The sequence below is a fragment of the Carettochelys insculpta genome, chromosome 4 (genome assembly GCF_033958435.1).
Source record: "Carettochelys insculpta isolate YL-2023 chromosome 4, ASM3395843v1, whole genome shotgun sequence".
Taxonomy (NCBI): Eukaryota; Metazoa; Chordata; order Testudines; family Carettochelyidae; genus Carettochelys; species Carettochelys insculpta.
Genome location: NC_134140.1, coordinates 97,702,606 through 97,716,508, shown reverse-complemented (window position 1 = coordinate 97,716,508; position 13,903 = coordinate 97,702,606). Strand labels below are relative to the sequence as shown.

Genomic DNA, 13,903 nt, shown 5'->3' with positions numbered 1-13,903 from the left:
CTCGGTTTGAAAGTCTCTCTCTAAATTTTTGCTGCAGAAGAATAATTTTTAAAAGTCAATCTATGGATGGATTTGTGGTTCCCAAATGTGAAAATATATATAATATGTGTAGTACGGAGCATTTTTGGGTTTTTGTCTTTTTTAATGAATAAAATGTCTGGAACTGTAAACACAAGCCAGATTGATGTCTGTATTCCCACTTCTTGTTAAACTTTCTTATGTGTCTAATAGGAAATAAACCATTTGTTCCCTGAATAAACTGGATGAATCGTTATTGGAAATTATATTTATAAATACTGTTATTGAGCAGACCTATCCGTATCCATTACATTTAAAATTAAAGCTGCCTAGTTGAGATTGGTGTCATGATTGTGAGAGCATTTGCCAACCAAATTGAAAAGTGAATGAATGTGTTAATGTTGGGTAACATATTTCCGGATACTGTGAAAAGGGTCTTCCTAGATGTGTTTTGCTAGCTTTGCTTTATGAGGTCCCTCTGGTGGCAAGTACTGTATTACAGCTAGACATCTGTTATGACCTGTGAAATTTAGAGAACCCTATAAAAAAGCCATCTGCTTTACAGATAGATTAGAACTGAGTAGGAAATCTGAGTACCTGTTATGCTGTGCTGGAAATAGCTATAAATATGACCCTACAGTGACTTGAAAATCAACAGTGAAGTCTAAATATCATATTTTATTTAGCTGTTTTTTCTGACTTTACCTCTCTGATGCACAGCTGCTAATAAATTAATATTTAAAGAAGGCACTCTGAAAAATTGAATATTAAAATAAAATTGTCATTTTTTGAATTAGTTTCAGTTGCATTCATTCATTGATGTATCAGTCAGGAGTTGCAAATATAACATATTTTTGTTTGCAGTCTGAAGATTACTATGACATGCGACGGTTGTATATCATTCTGGGCTCCTGTCTCTTCTATAAGGTGAGACTGTTCAAGTAAAGCATGGAGTTTTGAAAAGTGCACCAAAGAGAAAGTTTAGCCAAGATGAACTGACCCCTATCTGAGCTTTAAAAATATAAACGTGTGCTCATTTTGGCTGTTTAACAATTGTTACAGACATAACTGTACTCACAGACTAGAACAAAAACATTTATTTAACAGATGAAAGTAAAAAAAAATAGTCTTAAAACAATGCATAATGTATGATAGGTAACACCAAAATATCTTTGATACCAGTAACAACAATAATCTTACAAAATGTGTGTATGAAGAGATGAGTGAAGAGGTGAAGTAGTCAATAATGAATTACTTTGGTAATTCATGACTTAACACTCAACAAATTGAAAAGTAAATTAATTTGAAGTATTCTAATACCATTGTTCTTTGCCCAGCCCTCTTGTTAACTGAAGGCTTCTGATTGCAAAGTAACTGTTCATCATAGTTACATCAGAATTAAGAAACTGAATCAATCACTTTCTTTCAGCTTGATCTCTTTGGTATTTGTAAACATTTTATTCATTGAGCCTTGTCAGTATATTCAGCACTGTATAAAACAAAGAATAATATACAACTCAGTCTACAGATCTTATGTTCTACGGCTTCAGTTATCTAGTGCTAATTTATGCAGCAGTCTCGTGCATTAAGTCTACTCACATGACTAAGGTAGCAAGGGATAAGGCCTGTCTATACTGAGGTTGGTGTAACAGTACAATGCCATCAATGCTAACAATAATGAAACTCCACAGTAGACCATCCACAGGCATTTTTATCATCATGTCATCTAGACCTACACTAGATGAAAACTCATGCAGCTGATCTCCTGTCTGTGTGCATTTTTAATGTACTGTGGAACCTCAAAAGAGGTGCAGAAAGGGGAGTGGTAGCAGAAGAATTTGTCTGCCAACCAGTGGGACCTACAGCCACTATGGGCCCCAGGGGCAAGGTGGGATGGGGGCCCAGCTCCATATCTATGGAAGGGGCAGGGACAAGGCTGGAAGGGGTGGAGCCTGGGACTGTCAACTCTTGGCACCAATCCCCAGTCTTGGACTGGGATCCCATTGTGCTAGGTACTGTACACATACAGTGCAAAAAAATAGTCCTCGCTGCCTGCCCCAAATGGCTTATGATCTTCATATGTAAAACACTGAGATCGTCTATATAGTGAAAAGTGGTTTTGATTTTATTAAATGTGCTTTCTTTTTTGTGCTTTAATTAAGGGCTATTTGATTGGCAATCACTTACCAAAGGAGGATCTTATAGATATAGCTTTATACAGTCGACACTATTGCCTATTACCATTGGCAGCAGAACAGAGGATTGGTCAGTTAGTGATATGGCGAGAAGTATTTCCACACCATCACCTCGAACCAAGTGAAGCTTCAGATGTTACAGTGTACAGGGAGCCTGAAGCAAGATACTTTTTACTAATAGTTGGCTTGGTAAGTTACAATTTCCCAGGCACCCAGTGATCTGATTTTCTCTTTTGCTGTTGCCTGTACGTTGTTAAATATTATTGCATATTTCCAGTTTTAAGCATATGCTAATTTCATAATTTTAAAAAATATACTTAATGTAGATGTTACATGGTGTAGAATTTTTCAGCTGAGAAATTTAATTATGACACTTCATCCATCCTGAATGGATTTTTTTTTAAAAAAAAAAACCAGCAAATAACAATTTACAAATCAGTTTCTCATATGGACAATAACTTAGTTTTCATAATTTGTGATTAAACAAACGTTCTTTTGCTTGAGGATTGTAACAGGGCAAAAGACATGATTTGGACAGAAAGTGGCTCCTGTAGGAGGGCAGGGGATCTGGCAAGTGTTGTAAATGTTCGTAATTTGATGAGCTACTATATTAGGTTTTATAAGGAGTGCAATATAGAATGGATTCTACAGTACTCAGTATTTTAAATCAATGATTATTCTTTCCTGCTCATTTGCTTTACAGAGACACTTTATGCTTTGTGTTTTGCTGGAAGCAGGGGGCTGCACTTCCAAAGCCATTGGGAATCCAGGACCAGATTGTATATACGTTGATCAAGTCAAAGCAACTATACTTCATTTGGAAGGAGTAGAGTCCAGCATAGAGGAAAGATTAGAATCTCCCTCCGTTCCTTGTTTATCTTGTGCTGACTGGTTCCTTCCTGCATCACGTGATAAATTGGAAAGCTTTACAGCTCCCCCCATCCTCAGCAAACTGCAAAACAAAATAGCAACCTCTCCAACAAGCAAGAGAACCCTCTTCAGTGACTCCTCCTTAAGGACACGTAAGCCCAGTCCCTCAAGGAACAGTGGAGGATCTGACAATGGCAGTGAAGGTCCTGAAGAAGGTGGAGGCCTTAACCCACTTGCTACACTAGATCAGGTCCAAAAGCATGAACGAAAAGAATCTCAAGGCTCTCGTGGATCTGAGGGAAGTGGTAGTTTGTTCAAGGTATTACTGTTACTACAGGTTATTGTTTATTAAACTTTTAAAGATAGGTACAGCAAAGGGAATCTTCAGAAATTAATCCTTACTGTTATAGATACTTGCTTCTTTTCTTGTGGTAAATATTTTAATAAATATGAAGCAGAAGTGGGAGGCTAGTGTTGCTGAAGTTATTAATAAGAAATATGCAGTGCAGTTATGGATTCCACCTGTATTCTGTGACTGTGGAGAAAGCTATGAAAAAATTAACAAATCAGACACATTTTACTCAATCATTGGGAATTATTTTTCTATATAAATAGAAACAGGATAATTTGAATAATTCTTTACTTTTTTATGAATTATGGTTGATTGTTTTAAAGACAGCTAAGGGCTATAAGGATTTATTTATTTATCTATCTGTCTGTCTATCTACATGGGGTTTATACAATGCAATTCCTGGTATGTAAGACATTTTCCTGGTTTTTCTGAGTTTTATTAAGATATTTTCAGTTCTTAATTAAAACTAGAACTAAAACTGTCAGTGAGACTATCATACGTTTAAAGTTAGGCAGCTGCTTAAGCACCTTGCTGAACTGACGTTTTAAGGCCTAAAGACTCTCCTTGACGTCAGTGAGCACTGGATCAGGACCACAGTTAGTACATGTTTATTTCATTTGGATCATCATCCGTTCTAAATATTTGGCCTTCTAGTGACTAAAATGGGCATTACTGTGTTGAAAATTACAAATGTAATTGGAGATTTTTTTTCCAAAGGTTATAAAAGAATAATTGGTATTGACTAAATAAACTTGCTAGACATTGAACAAATGCTACTTATCTATTTTAGGCTGAAATAGACAGTACACTATAAAATACTTTCTAAAAATTGCTAAAACTATTCAATATTTTTAACACTTCCATTGTAAATAAATGTCAGAAGGATTTTGGTCTGTGATGATTCTGTTAGTTTACTGTGTCGTTTGTTTTTTAGGTCAATAAAAAGAAACAGATCCTTCCAAATCCTTTTCATTTAGGAAATTTGAAAAAGAGTCTTTCTGAGAAAGATATGGAACTCTGTAATGCTATCAAGTAAGAAATTGTTGGTTTTGTTAAATATTTGTTTTTGAAGTCACAGTCACCAAAGACTTATGCAAATTGTCAGAGACTCTGTGTAAGGTTATGATTTTGTAATAGCTATTTTTAGTAAAAGTCAGGGACAGGTCACGTGCAATGACCAACATTTCACAGAAGCCGTGACCTGTCCCTGATTTTCCGAAAAACCTCCCTGACAAAATGAAGAGGGAGGAGGTCCAGCGCCCTATCCCACTGCATGCAGCAGCAGGGAATTAGGAGGGGCCCCTGGCCACAAGGCTAGGAGCCTGGGATGGGGGAGAGGGTGAGGAGGGGGCGGAATCCATTGTTGCCCTGCAGAGCTGAGAGGTCAGGGGAGAGTCACCTATTGTCTGTAATAACTGGGAATGGCAGGTCACCTGCCACCATCAGCAAGTGGGGAACTTTGGGGGATTCGTTGCTGCCCTGTAGGGCTTGGGAGCTGCATGGGGGGAGAAGCGTGCCCCACTGATGCAGTGGCTAGGCTGCTGCAGGGTTCCAATGTCACAGAGTCTGCAGAAAGTCACAAAATGATTGACTTCCTGCAGCCTCCAAGATATACTTGTAACCTTAGTTCGGTGTAGCTGACTTAATTTGAGTTAGTAACAGCAACCAGAAGGCTTCTACAACTGTGGTCAAGGAGGACGACAGTTGTGGGAAGATTCTTTTTATTATTTCATAACCAGTTTTCCATACAATATATCTAAATATTCTTAGTGATGAATAGTCCCACTTCCAGAATGCATTATTCTGAACACCACACATAGAGAAGACACTAGGAATGTATTTTAACTAGGCTCACTGCATCTGGCAAAGCGAGTCTTTGCCCACGAAAGCTTATGCTCCAAAATAGCTATTGGTCTAGAACCTACCACAGGACTTCTCGTTGCTTTGACTAGGCTGCAACTTTATTTACACATCTGAGAGACTACCTGACAACAACTTTTCAAGTGTTGTTCTTCCTTCTGTAATGTGTGCCATCTGAGGGAGGGCTGACCTAGCCACTTCCTTCCATACCATTGAATTGGTCCCAATACCATTGTTGTGACTGCTGCCCTCTTCTCATAAGGTTATGGAAGTAGAGATATTGGCCTCCGCCAGTCATAAGGCACTGCAATACAGCGCCCCAACTTCTTTAAGTGATACCCTCCCATCCTCCCGTAATCCTGCTGCACCCTTTGATCCAGCCAGTGTGCTAGGAAGTTCTCCTTCTCCCTCTACCGTCTTGCTCCTCAAGCCAACAAGTAAACTGAGCTCTGACTGGGGCCAGGGGGCACACTCCTTAAAGAGATCTCAAAGTTCTTCTTCGAGTGTCCCCGTGGGTGCTCCACATTAGGTGTCGGGCTCGCCCGGCGCCGCAGATCGGATCTTCCAAGCAGTTTCTGCCGGACCGCGCATGCGCCGGTGCGCGCCGCTCCCCCGCGCGCTCCCGGCCATGTGCGCGATCCGGTCCCCGCCAGTTCCTCTTAACCGCCGTCGGCTGCAGACGGAATCCAACTAGGCTAAGGTCAAGTAGTGTATTCAATGGCTTTATCTGTTTTTTCTTAAAGTTTTTTCAGGCACTTAGGCTACTATAAGCTAGCCGTTTGTTATTTTGTAAAAAAAAAAAAAAAAAAAAAAAAACAACAACGAACAAGCTAGGAGAGGGACAGCTCAGCCAGTCCCAGTAACAAGCGCCGGAGGCCAGGAGCTAGGGCTATCAGCCCTCCGGCTAAGGCAGACCATCGGACGGGGAAAACGGCACAAAGAAGGTGCTAAGTACCCACTTAAAAACACAAAGACTCACCAACAATGTCCTCTTCAGGCCTTAAAAAAAAAAAAAAAAAAAAAATGCTGCTTCTTGACAAGGCCCTCCAGCCAGAAGTGCCGGAGCGGCCGCAGCAGGAGGGACCCTCCGGGGCCCTTAAAAGGAAAGCTGCCTCCCTCACCCCATCAGCGCAGAAACGGAGGAAAGTATCTCCAGCCCGATCCCTGCCGGCAGCAACAGCGAGCGGGACGGGAGGAGCAAGCAGCCCCCAGCCGCAGCAACAGCTGATCGGCGGCGGCACGGAGAGCCATGTGGAAGCGGCTCAGCCTCCAATACTCAGCCAGCCGCCCCGCACCGCAGGCAGGGCGGCGGCTAAGCAAACGCCGGTACTGGCGGCACCGCAGGCAGCGGCACCGACCCCCGGGGAACCGGCGGTGCAGAGCGCGCAGGCACGCAGCCTGCCGGCACCGGAGGACACCGCACATGCGGCATCGCCCTCGAGCGTGCCGAGCTCGGTGCAGACGGGGCCGGAATCCCCTGTATGCTCCCCAGCCCGATCCCTGCCGGCAGCAACAGCGAGCGGGACGGGAGGAGCGAGCAGCCCCCAGCCGCAGCAACAGCTGATCAGCGGCGGCACGGAGAGCCACGTGGAAGCAGCTCAGCCTCCGATAATCAGCCAGCCGCCCCGCACCGCAGGCAGGGCGGCGGCTAAACAAGCGCTGGTACCAGCGGCACCGCAGGCAGCGGCACCGACCCCTGGGGAACCGGCGGTGCAGAGCGCGCAGGCACGTAGCCTGCCGGCACGGGAGGACACCACACGTGCAGCACCGCCCTTGAGCGTGCCGAGCTCGGTGCGGACGCCGGAATGCCCTGTATGCCCCCCAGCCCGATCCCTGCCGGCAGCAACAACGAGCGGGACGGGAGGAGCGAGCAGCCCCCAGCCGCAGCAACAGCTGATCGGCGGCGGCACGGAGAGCCACGTGCAAGCGGCTCACCCTTCGATAATCAGCCAGCCGACCCGCACCGCAGGCAGGGCGGCGGCTAAACAAGCGCCGGTACCACCGACCCCTGGAAAACCGGCGGTGCAGAGCGCGCAGGCACGCAGCCTGCCGGCACCGAAGGACACCGCACATGCGGCACCGACTTCGAGTGTGCCGAGCTCGGTGCGGACGTGGCCGGGATCCCCTGTATGTCAGGGGCGGAGTTACCTCCTCAAGGGAGGGGGAAGACTGCACACAAGAGGAGGCATTGCAGCCCCTCTCCGCACAGGGCTGTGTAGTTGCTTTCTCACAGCCCTCCGCTATGTTGCAGACTCCAACTAGAAGGCAGGGGTCCCCCCCCTCCTTGGCCTACCCAGAGCCCCCTTCTCCATTTCTGCAACCAGCCTCACCCTGGCTGGGACCACCTCCACCCTTCCTGGGATTTGAACCGCTGGACTATTAGGCAAAGTCGCTCTCTCCAGGGTCTCGACGGTCTCCCTCCCCCAGACGCAAAGGGTATGCACCAAGGGAGTGGTCTAGGTCACCTTCCCAAGACCAGTGCTTATACTGCCGTGGTCGCCCCTACCACGCAGGGCATAGACACCATCGGCAATCTACTAGGGAAAGATCCCTACGAACGATCTCGTACCCCCAAGGGCAATTGTGACCGGGGACAGAGACTTAAGCATCTCAGGGGGGACTGGTTATGGAACCCCGAGATGTTTCCTCGCACACCTCTAGTGAGAGGGTGTACCATCATCAGCAGGAACCGGAAGGGTCCAGAAAGACGTACCCCAGCGGTTCCTCGCTTTCCTCCCCGGATGAGGCTACGGCCCCGGGGGGCGTCCATCCTCCGGACGATCTCAAACAGTTCCAAGAGCTGTTTTACGAGGGTGGCCTTCACGCAAGGCTTCCAGACAGCAAAGGTGCAAGAGCAACACCATAAGCTCCTCAAAAATCTGAGACCTCCGGCCTCCTCCAAAATAGCAATACCGCTGATGACGCAATCTTGGAGCCTGCCACTATGATATGGCAGACTCCTGCGACTATTCCGCCTGTCCACAAAAGAGCGAAAAAAAAAAAAAAAAAAAAAAAATACTTCGTGCCCACGAAGGGCATGGAGTTCCTGTTCAGCCACCCACAACCAAATTCTTTGGTGGCGGAGTCGTCGCAACGTGGGGGAATAAACAAACATGCCAAAAAGCTAGAGCTGTTGGGCAGAAAGGTCTACTCCTCCTCCACGCTACTGTTGCCAATGGCAAATTACGCAGCGCATCTAGCGAACCATAATTTCAACAACCACATTAGGTTGACCTCCCTCATGGACTCGCTTCCAGAGGGCACGAAACCAGTGCTCAAGGCCATCATCCGACCATTTTATAACCAGTGGCAAAGGATCACCACAGACACATGGGTGCTGGAGATCATAGCCACGGGGTACGCCATCCCCTCCCAGTTGCTCCCACCGCCATGACCTCCACCCGGGGCCCCACCTCCAGGAGACCTCCCATGTAGCGAGGCTCAAGCAGGAGGTAGACCATCTCATGCTCGTAGGGGCAGTGGAAAGAGTGCCGGAGCAACTGCAAGGGAGAGGGTTCTACTCGAGGTACTTCCTCACGGGGAGGTCCATCTGAGATTTTCGAGGCCTCACCGGTACCTGCGCAAGCAACGTTTTCGGATGATCACAAACGCCTCCATCCTTACGGCACTAGACGATGGAGATTGGTTCGCAGCCCTCGACTTACAAGGTCCTACCGTTTGGGCTCTCCTCAGCCCCCAGAGTCTCCACCAAGACCTTGGCAGTGGTGTCAGCCTACCTGCACAGACAGGGGGTATTTATATTCCAGTATCTGAATGACTGCCTACTCAAAGGGGCCTCAAAGGAGGAGGTACTACGCATAATATGTGTCACAGCAGGCACGTTCTCTTCGCTCGGCCTGCTTATCAATCTGACAAAATCAAAGACAGACCCCACACAGAACATAGAGTTCGTAGGGGCACGCATAAATTCTATTACAGCTAGGGCGTATCTACCAGAGACTCGCTTTCGGGCCATCGGCTCCCTCGCGCAAGGCTTCACCTTCAGCCCTATGGTGCCGGTTCTGACGTGCTTACAGCCGCTGGGCCACATGGCAGCAGCAACGTTTCGTACATCAGAACGCCAGGTTACACATGCGCAGCATGCAGCATTGGCTGGCGAGCGTATACAAACCGGCAGCACACACTGTTCACAGGATGGCGTCGCCCACAACGGAGGTGCGCAAATCCCTGCAATGGTGGGTAAACCCAGAGAACCTGCTAACAAGGGTACCCTTCCACCAACCACACGTATTGGTTTTTCTTACTACAGATGCCCCCCTCATAGGGTGGGGAGCACACATGGGCGAAGAGGTGACGCAAGGGCTGTGGTCCTCTATGGAGCAGTCACTGCACACAAATATACTGGAGCTCAAAGCAGTGTTCAACGCCTGCAGACACTTTCGAGACCAACTGAAAGGCAAGGTAGTCGGGATCAGTACAGACGATACCTCCACCATGTTTTATATAAATCGGCAAGGAGGAGCTCGGTCCCGTGCCTTATGTGTAAAAGCAGTCCGGTTGTGGAACTGCTGCATCGCCAACAATGTAACCTTGAAAGCCTCGTACTTACCAGGCGCTCGCAATGTGAAGGCAGACCAGCTGAGCAGGCGTTTCGCACTCACGCACGAGTGGCAGATCCGTCCCGATCTGCTGCAACCGATTTTTCCACGCATGGGGTTTTTCCCCAGATAGACCCTGTTTGCTACTCAGCACAACAAGAAGTGCCCACAATTCTGCTCCAGGGCAGGACTGGGACGGGGGTCCCTGAGGGATGCCTTCGCGATCTCATGGAGGGGCCCCCTGCTTTACGCTTTCCCTCCCACAGTGCTCATCCACAAAGTGTTGCAGAAAGCCAGGAGGGAAGGAACCTGAATGATCCCGATAGTCCCAACGTGGGATCGACAGCAATGGTTCCCCCTATTCCTGCGCATGTCGGACCGGCCACTGAGGTCCCCTCCGGTGGCGCGGGATCTGCTCACGCAAGCCCAGGGGTCCATAGTGCATCCGCACCCCCAAAGCCTGCGACTACAAACGTGGTTAATCCATGGCTCAGCTCCCTAGAGAGCACATGTACGGAGGAAGTGCAGCAAGTCCTAGAAAGTAGCAGGAGGACTTCCACCAGGAAGACCTTCAAGCAGAAATGGACTCGCTTTACGGCATGGTGTTCTACCAAACAGCTAGCCCCCTTTCGGTGCCTATGGCTGTGATATTAGAGTATTTACTGGACCTCAAGAGAGGAGGACTCTCGCTATCCTCGTTTCAGGTCCACCTGGCCGCCATTTTGGTGTTCAGACACGAAGAGGAAGGGCACACGGTGTTCGCCCATCCCATGGTTACCAGGTTCTTCAAAGGGCTGGTAAGCCTATACCCCCCTCAGAAACCGCTTCCACCTCTGTGGAACTAGGACCTGGTGCTTAATGCGAAAAGGGGACCACCGTTTGAGCCTTTGGCCACGGTTTCCCTCCGCCTCCTTATGATGAAGACGACCTTTCTTCTCGCAATCACGTCAGCTCGCAGGGTGAGCGAGCTTGGGGCAGTTATGGCAACGCCGCCCTGCGCTGTTTTTCCAAGGAGGCGGTAACCATACGGCTGCATCCAGCCTTTGTTCCTAAAGTTTCTTTCTGAGTTTCATACTAACGAACCTATTGTTTACCCTTGTTTATCCAAAGCCTCATAACTCTAACAAAGAGGTGCGCCTAAACCTCCTGGACGTGAGCAGGCGCTAACTTTCTATAGGGACAGGACCAAGTCCTTCCGGAGAACGGATAGGCTCCTAGTCTCTATCGCTCCCAAATCAAAAGGAGAATGTCTCTCTTCGCAGAGAATCTCTAAGCACATCGTATCTTGCATAAAAATGTGCTACAAACTCAAAAAGACTTCTTTACTGGCCACGCCCAGGGCTCATTCCACTAGGGCGGTGGCAGCATCAACAGTCTTTTTCAAGGGCGTTGCGCTAAAAGACATTTGCAGAGTGGCGACCTGGTCATCCTGTGACACCTTCGCCAAACATTACGCCCTTCACAGGGTATTCCAAGAGGATACCCGTCTCTTGGCAGCGGTCCTCTCGGGGACAAGCTGCACATAATCCGATTACCCACCTCCTATCTTGGGTTACTGCTGGGTAGTCACCTAATGTGGAGCACCCACGGGGACACTCGAAGAAGAAAGAAAGGTTACTCACCGTAGTAACGGTGGTTCTTCGAGATGTGTCCCCGTGGGTGCTCCACTACCCGCCCATCCTCCCCGCTCCGGATCTCTGTTTAGTGTTTTGCAGGAGCATCCGAGGCGGTTGGTCAAGGAACTGGCGGGGACCGGATCGCGCACATGGCCGGGAGCGCGCGGGGGAGCGGCGCGCACCGGCGCATGCGCGGTCCGGCAGAAACTGCTTGGAAGATCCGATCTGCAGCGCCGGGCGAGCCCGACACCTAATGTGGAGCACCCACGGGGACACATCTCGAAGAACCACCGTTACTACGGTGAGTAACCTTTCTTTTTCTTTTCCCTGCTTGCCCAGACAAAGATTCCCCACTTGCTTAAATTTTCCCCACCTCTAAAGCTGTGGAAGTGAGGTGGGCATTGTTGTGAGGGATTTGTAATCAACTAAGTTGTCACACTAGAGGAATGTTTCAGAATTAATAGCGGGCTACTTACAGTATGCAGTTATTTTGCAGTTTTTCTCTCTCAAAAATCAAGCCTGTGGCACAATCAAGCCTGAGTTCACTTGAACACAAGTTAGTGGACTCCGTGCGGGTGCCACTGCATTGCGTTTGTGCTGGCCTTCTCCATACAGACTGATTTCACCTATGATGATCTTTCCGTTCCATAGCTGACTCCAAATTCCAAACATCAAGTAGCTTCTCTCTTCTGGCACTTTAGTTAAAATGGCCCAGAAGTAAAATGTAAAATTGCAAGTAAGTGTGTAAGTGTGTACATTCCTTTTACTCATCTTCTGTTGCCCTTTTTTTTTTTTTTAAACTCCATGCCATGATGATTTTGATCATAGGGGTGGCATGGTGAAAGGGAGAGATCAGGAAAATGTAGTTTGCATTTAAAGCAAACTTTTCTGTTTTTAATATAAATATGAAACAGTATGCTTTACATATTTTCAGTTTTGTATATGTGCTTAAAGAATTTGACCAAGTGTATTTAATAATTTAAATGGCGTGTGTACTCCTACTAATTAACAGAATAATTCTATCTGAAGCTCTGGGTCATATTCCCTACTGGCACAAATCAATGTAGCTCTATCCATATTAGTGGAGATACTTCAGTTTGTGACAACTGAAGATCTGTCCTTCTGTCTGGAAATCCAGCCTCATCCTCCTATGGTTGTTGTTATTATTATTATTTTTGCGGGGGGGATTTATTTTTCCATTCAAGCACATCCTAATGACTGCTTTGAGGAGTCAAAGGTTCTGGCTAACAGAGGGACCACTGAATTTTTCTTTTGTAACCTCTGCCTTGTCTCTTAACTCCTATTCTGTTAGCCCCCATGCTACCTTCTGACTGTTTGCAACATTCTGTTAATCTCCTTTATTTCACACTACCAAAAAATCCCACAATGTAATATCAGATATACTCATTTCTATATCAATATTATATCATATAAAATATTACATTGTTTCCTTTCACTAAGAGGATTGGATATATACTTATAACACTGTTTTCAGTCTGTGGTGTGGCTGTGGAAGTCTGTATCTTCACAAAACAAAAAAGCAGTCCTGTGGCACCTTAAAGACTAACAATATAATTTATTAGGTGATGAGCTTTCATGGGACAAACCCCCTTGTTCAGATCTGGAGAACAAGTGATAACTGAGACAAAAAGAATTTAAAAGAAATATATGTATTGCATAAGGTTATTGATATCTTTCTTGAGTCCAAGATGGTAAGTATCAAACTTTAAAATAACTTCCAGTTCAGATGTGTCTTATGGTCATCTGTTCTTCAAGTTTTTTTGTTTTAAAATGTACACCATTAAGTGTTGGATAGTATGACTTGCTAATTTGAAATGGTCACTTACTGCCTTATGTGTATTCAGATTCTAGTGTCTGATTTGTGTCCATTCATTCATTGGGAAAGTGATTGTCCAGTTTGTCCAATATACATGGCAGAGGGGCATTGCTGGCATGAGTCCCTGTTTGTGTAACTGACGTGGGTACGTCCAGTGTTGGTGTCTCCAGTGTAAATCTGTAGACAGAGTTGGCAGTGGGCTTTGTTGCAAGGTAAAGTTCCAGGATTAGTATTTCTGTGGTATGTCATGTGGTTGCTAGTGATAATTTTCCTGAGGTTGGGTGGCTGCCTGTATGAATGAACAGGTCTGTCACCTAGGGTCTGTGAGAGTGCAGCATTGTGTTCTGGTATAGGCTGTAGATTGTTGAGAATGTGCTGGAGGGGTTTGAGTTGGGGGCTATAGGTGATGACAAGCAGCATTCCATTATTAACCTTCTTGGGCCTGTCTAGAAGTAGCTGGATTGTAGGTATTCATCTAGCCCTGTCAATCTGTTTTTTTACTTCTCCCTGTGGGTAATTTAAGTTGTATGAATGCCTGGCAGAGATCCTGAAGTTTTTGGTCTCTTTCGGTAGGATTGGAGCAGATGCAGTTGTAT

The 13,903-nt window shown here is 46.6% G+C and overlaps 1 protein-coding gene across 4 annotated transcripts in view; it reads left to right on the top strand.

Moving 5' to 3' along the window:
* The window catches only part of INTU (inturned planar cell polarity protein), a 72,505-nt gene that overhangs the window by 48,782 nt on the left and 9,820 nt on the right, over positions 1 to 13,903 (top strand). For all 4 annotated transcript variants that reach the window (XM_074993332.1, XM_074993331.1, XM_074993334.1 and 1 more), the window contains 4 exons: positions 883 to 945; positions 2,181 to 2,402; positions 2,917 to 3,402; positions 4,370 to 4,467. In XM_074993332.1, the coding sequence (XP_074849433.1) occupies positions 883 to 945; positions 2,181 to 2,402; positions 2,917 to 3,402; positions 4,370 to 4,467 (869 nt within the window). The remainder of the gene's footprint in view (positions 1 to 882; positions 946 to 2,180; positions 2,403 to 2,916; positions 3,403 to 4,369; positions 4,468 to 13,903) is intronic.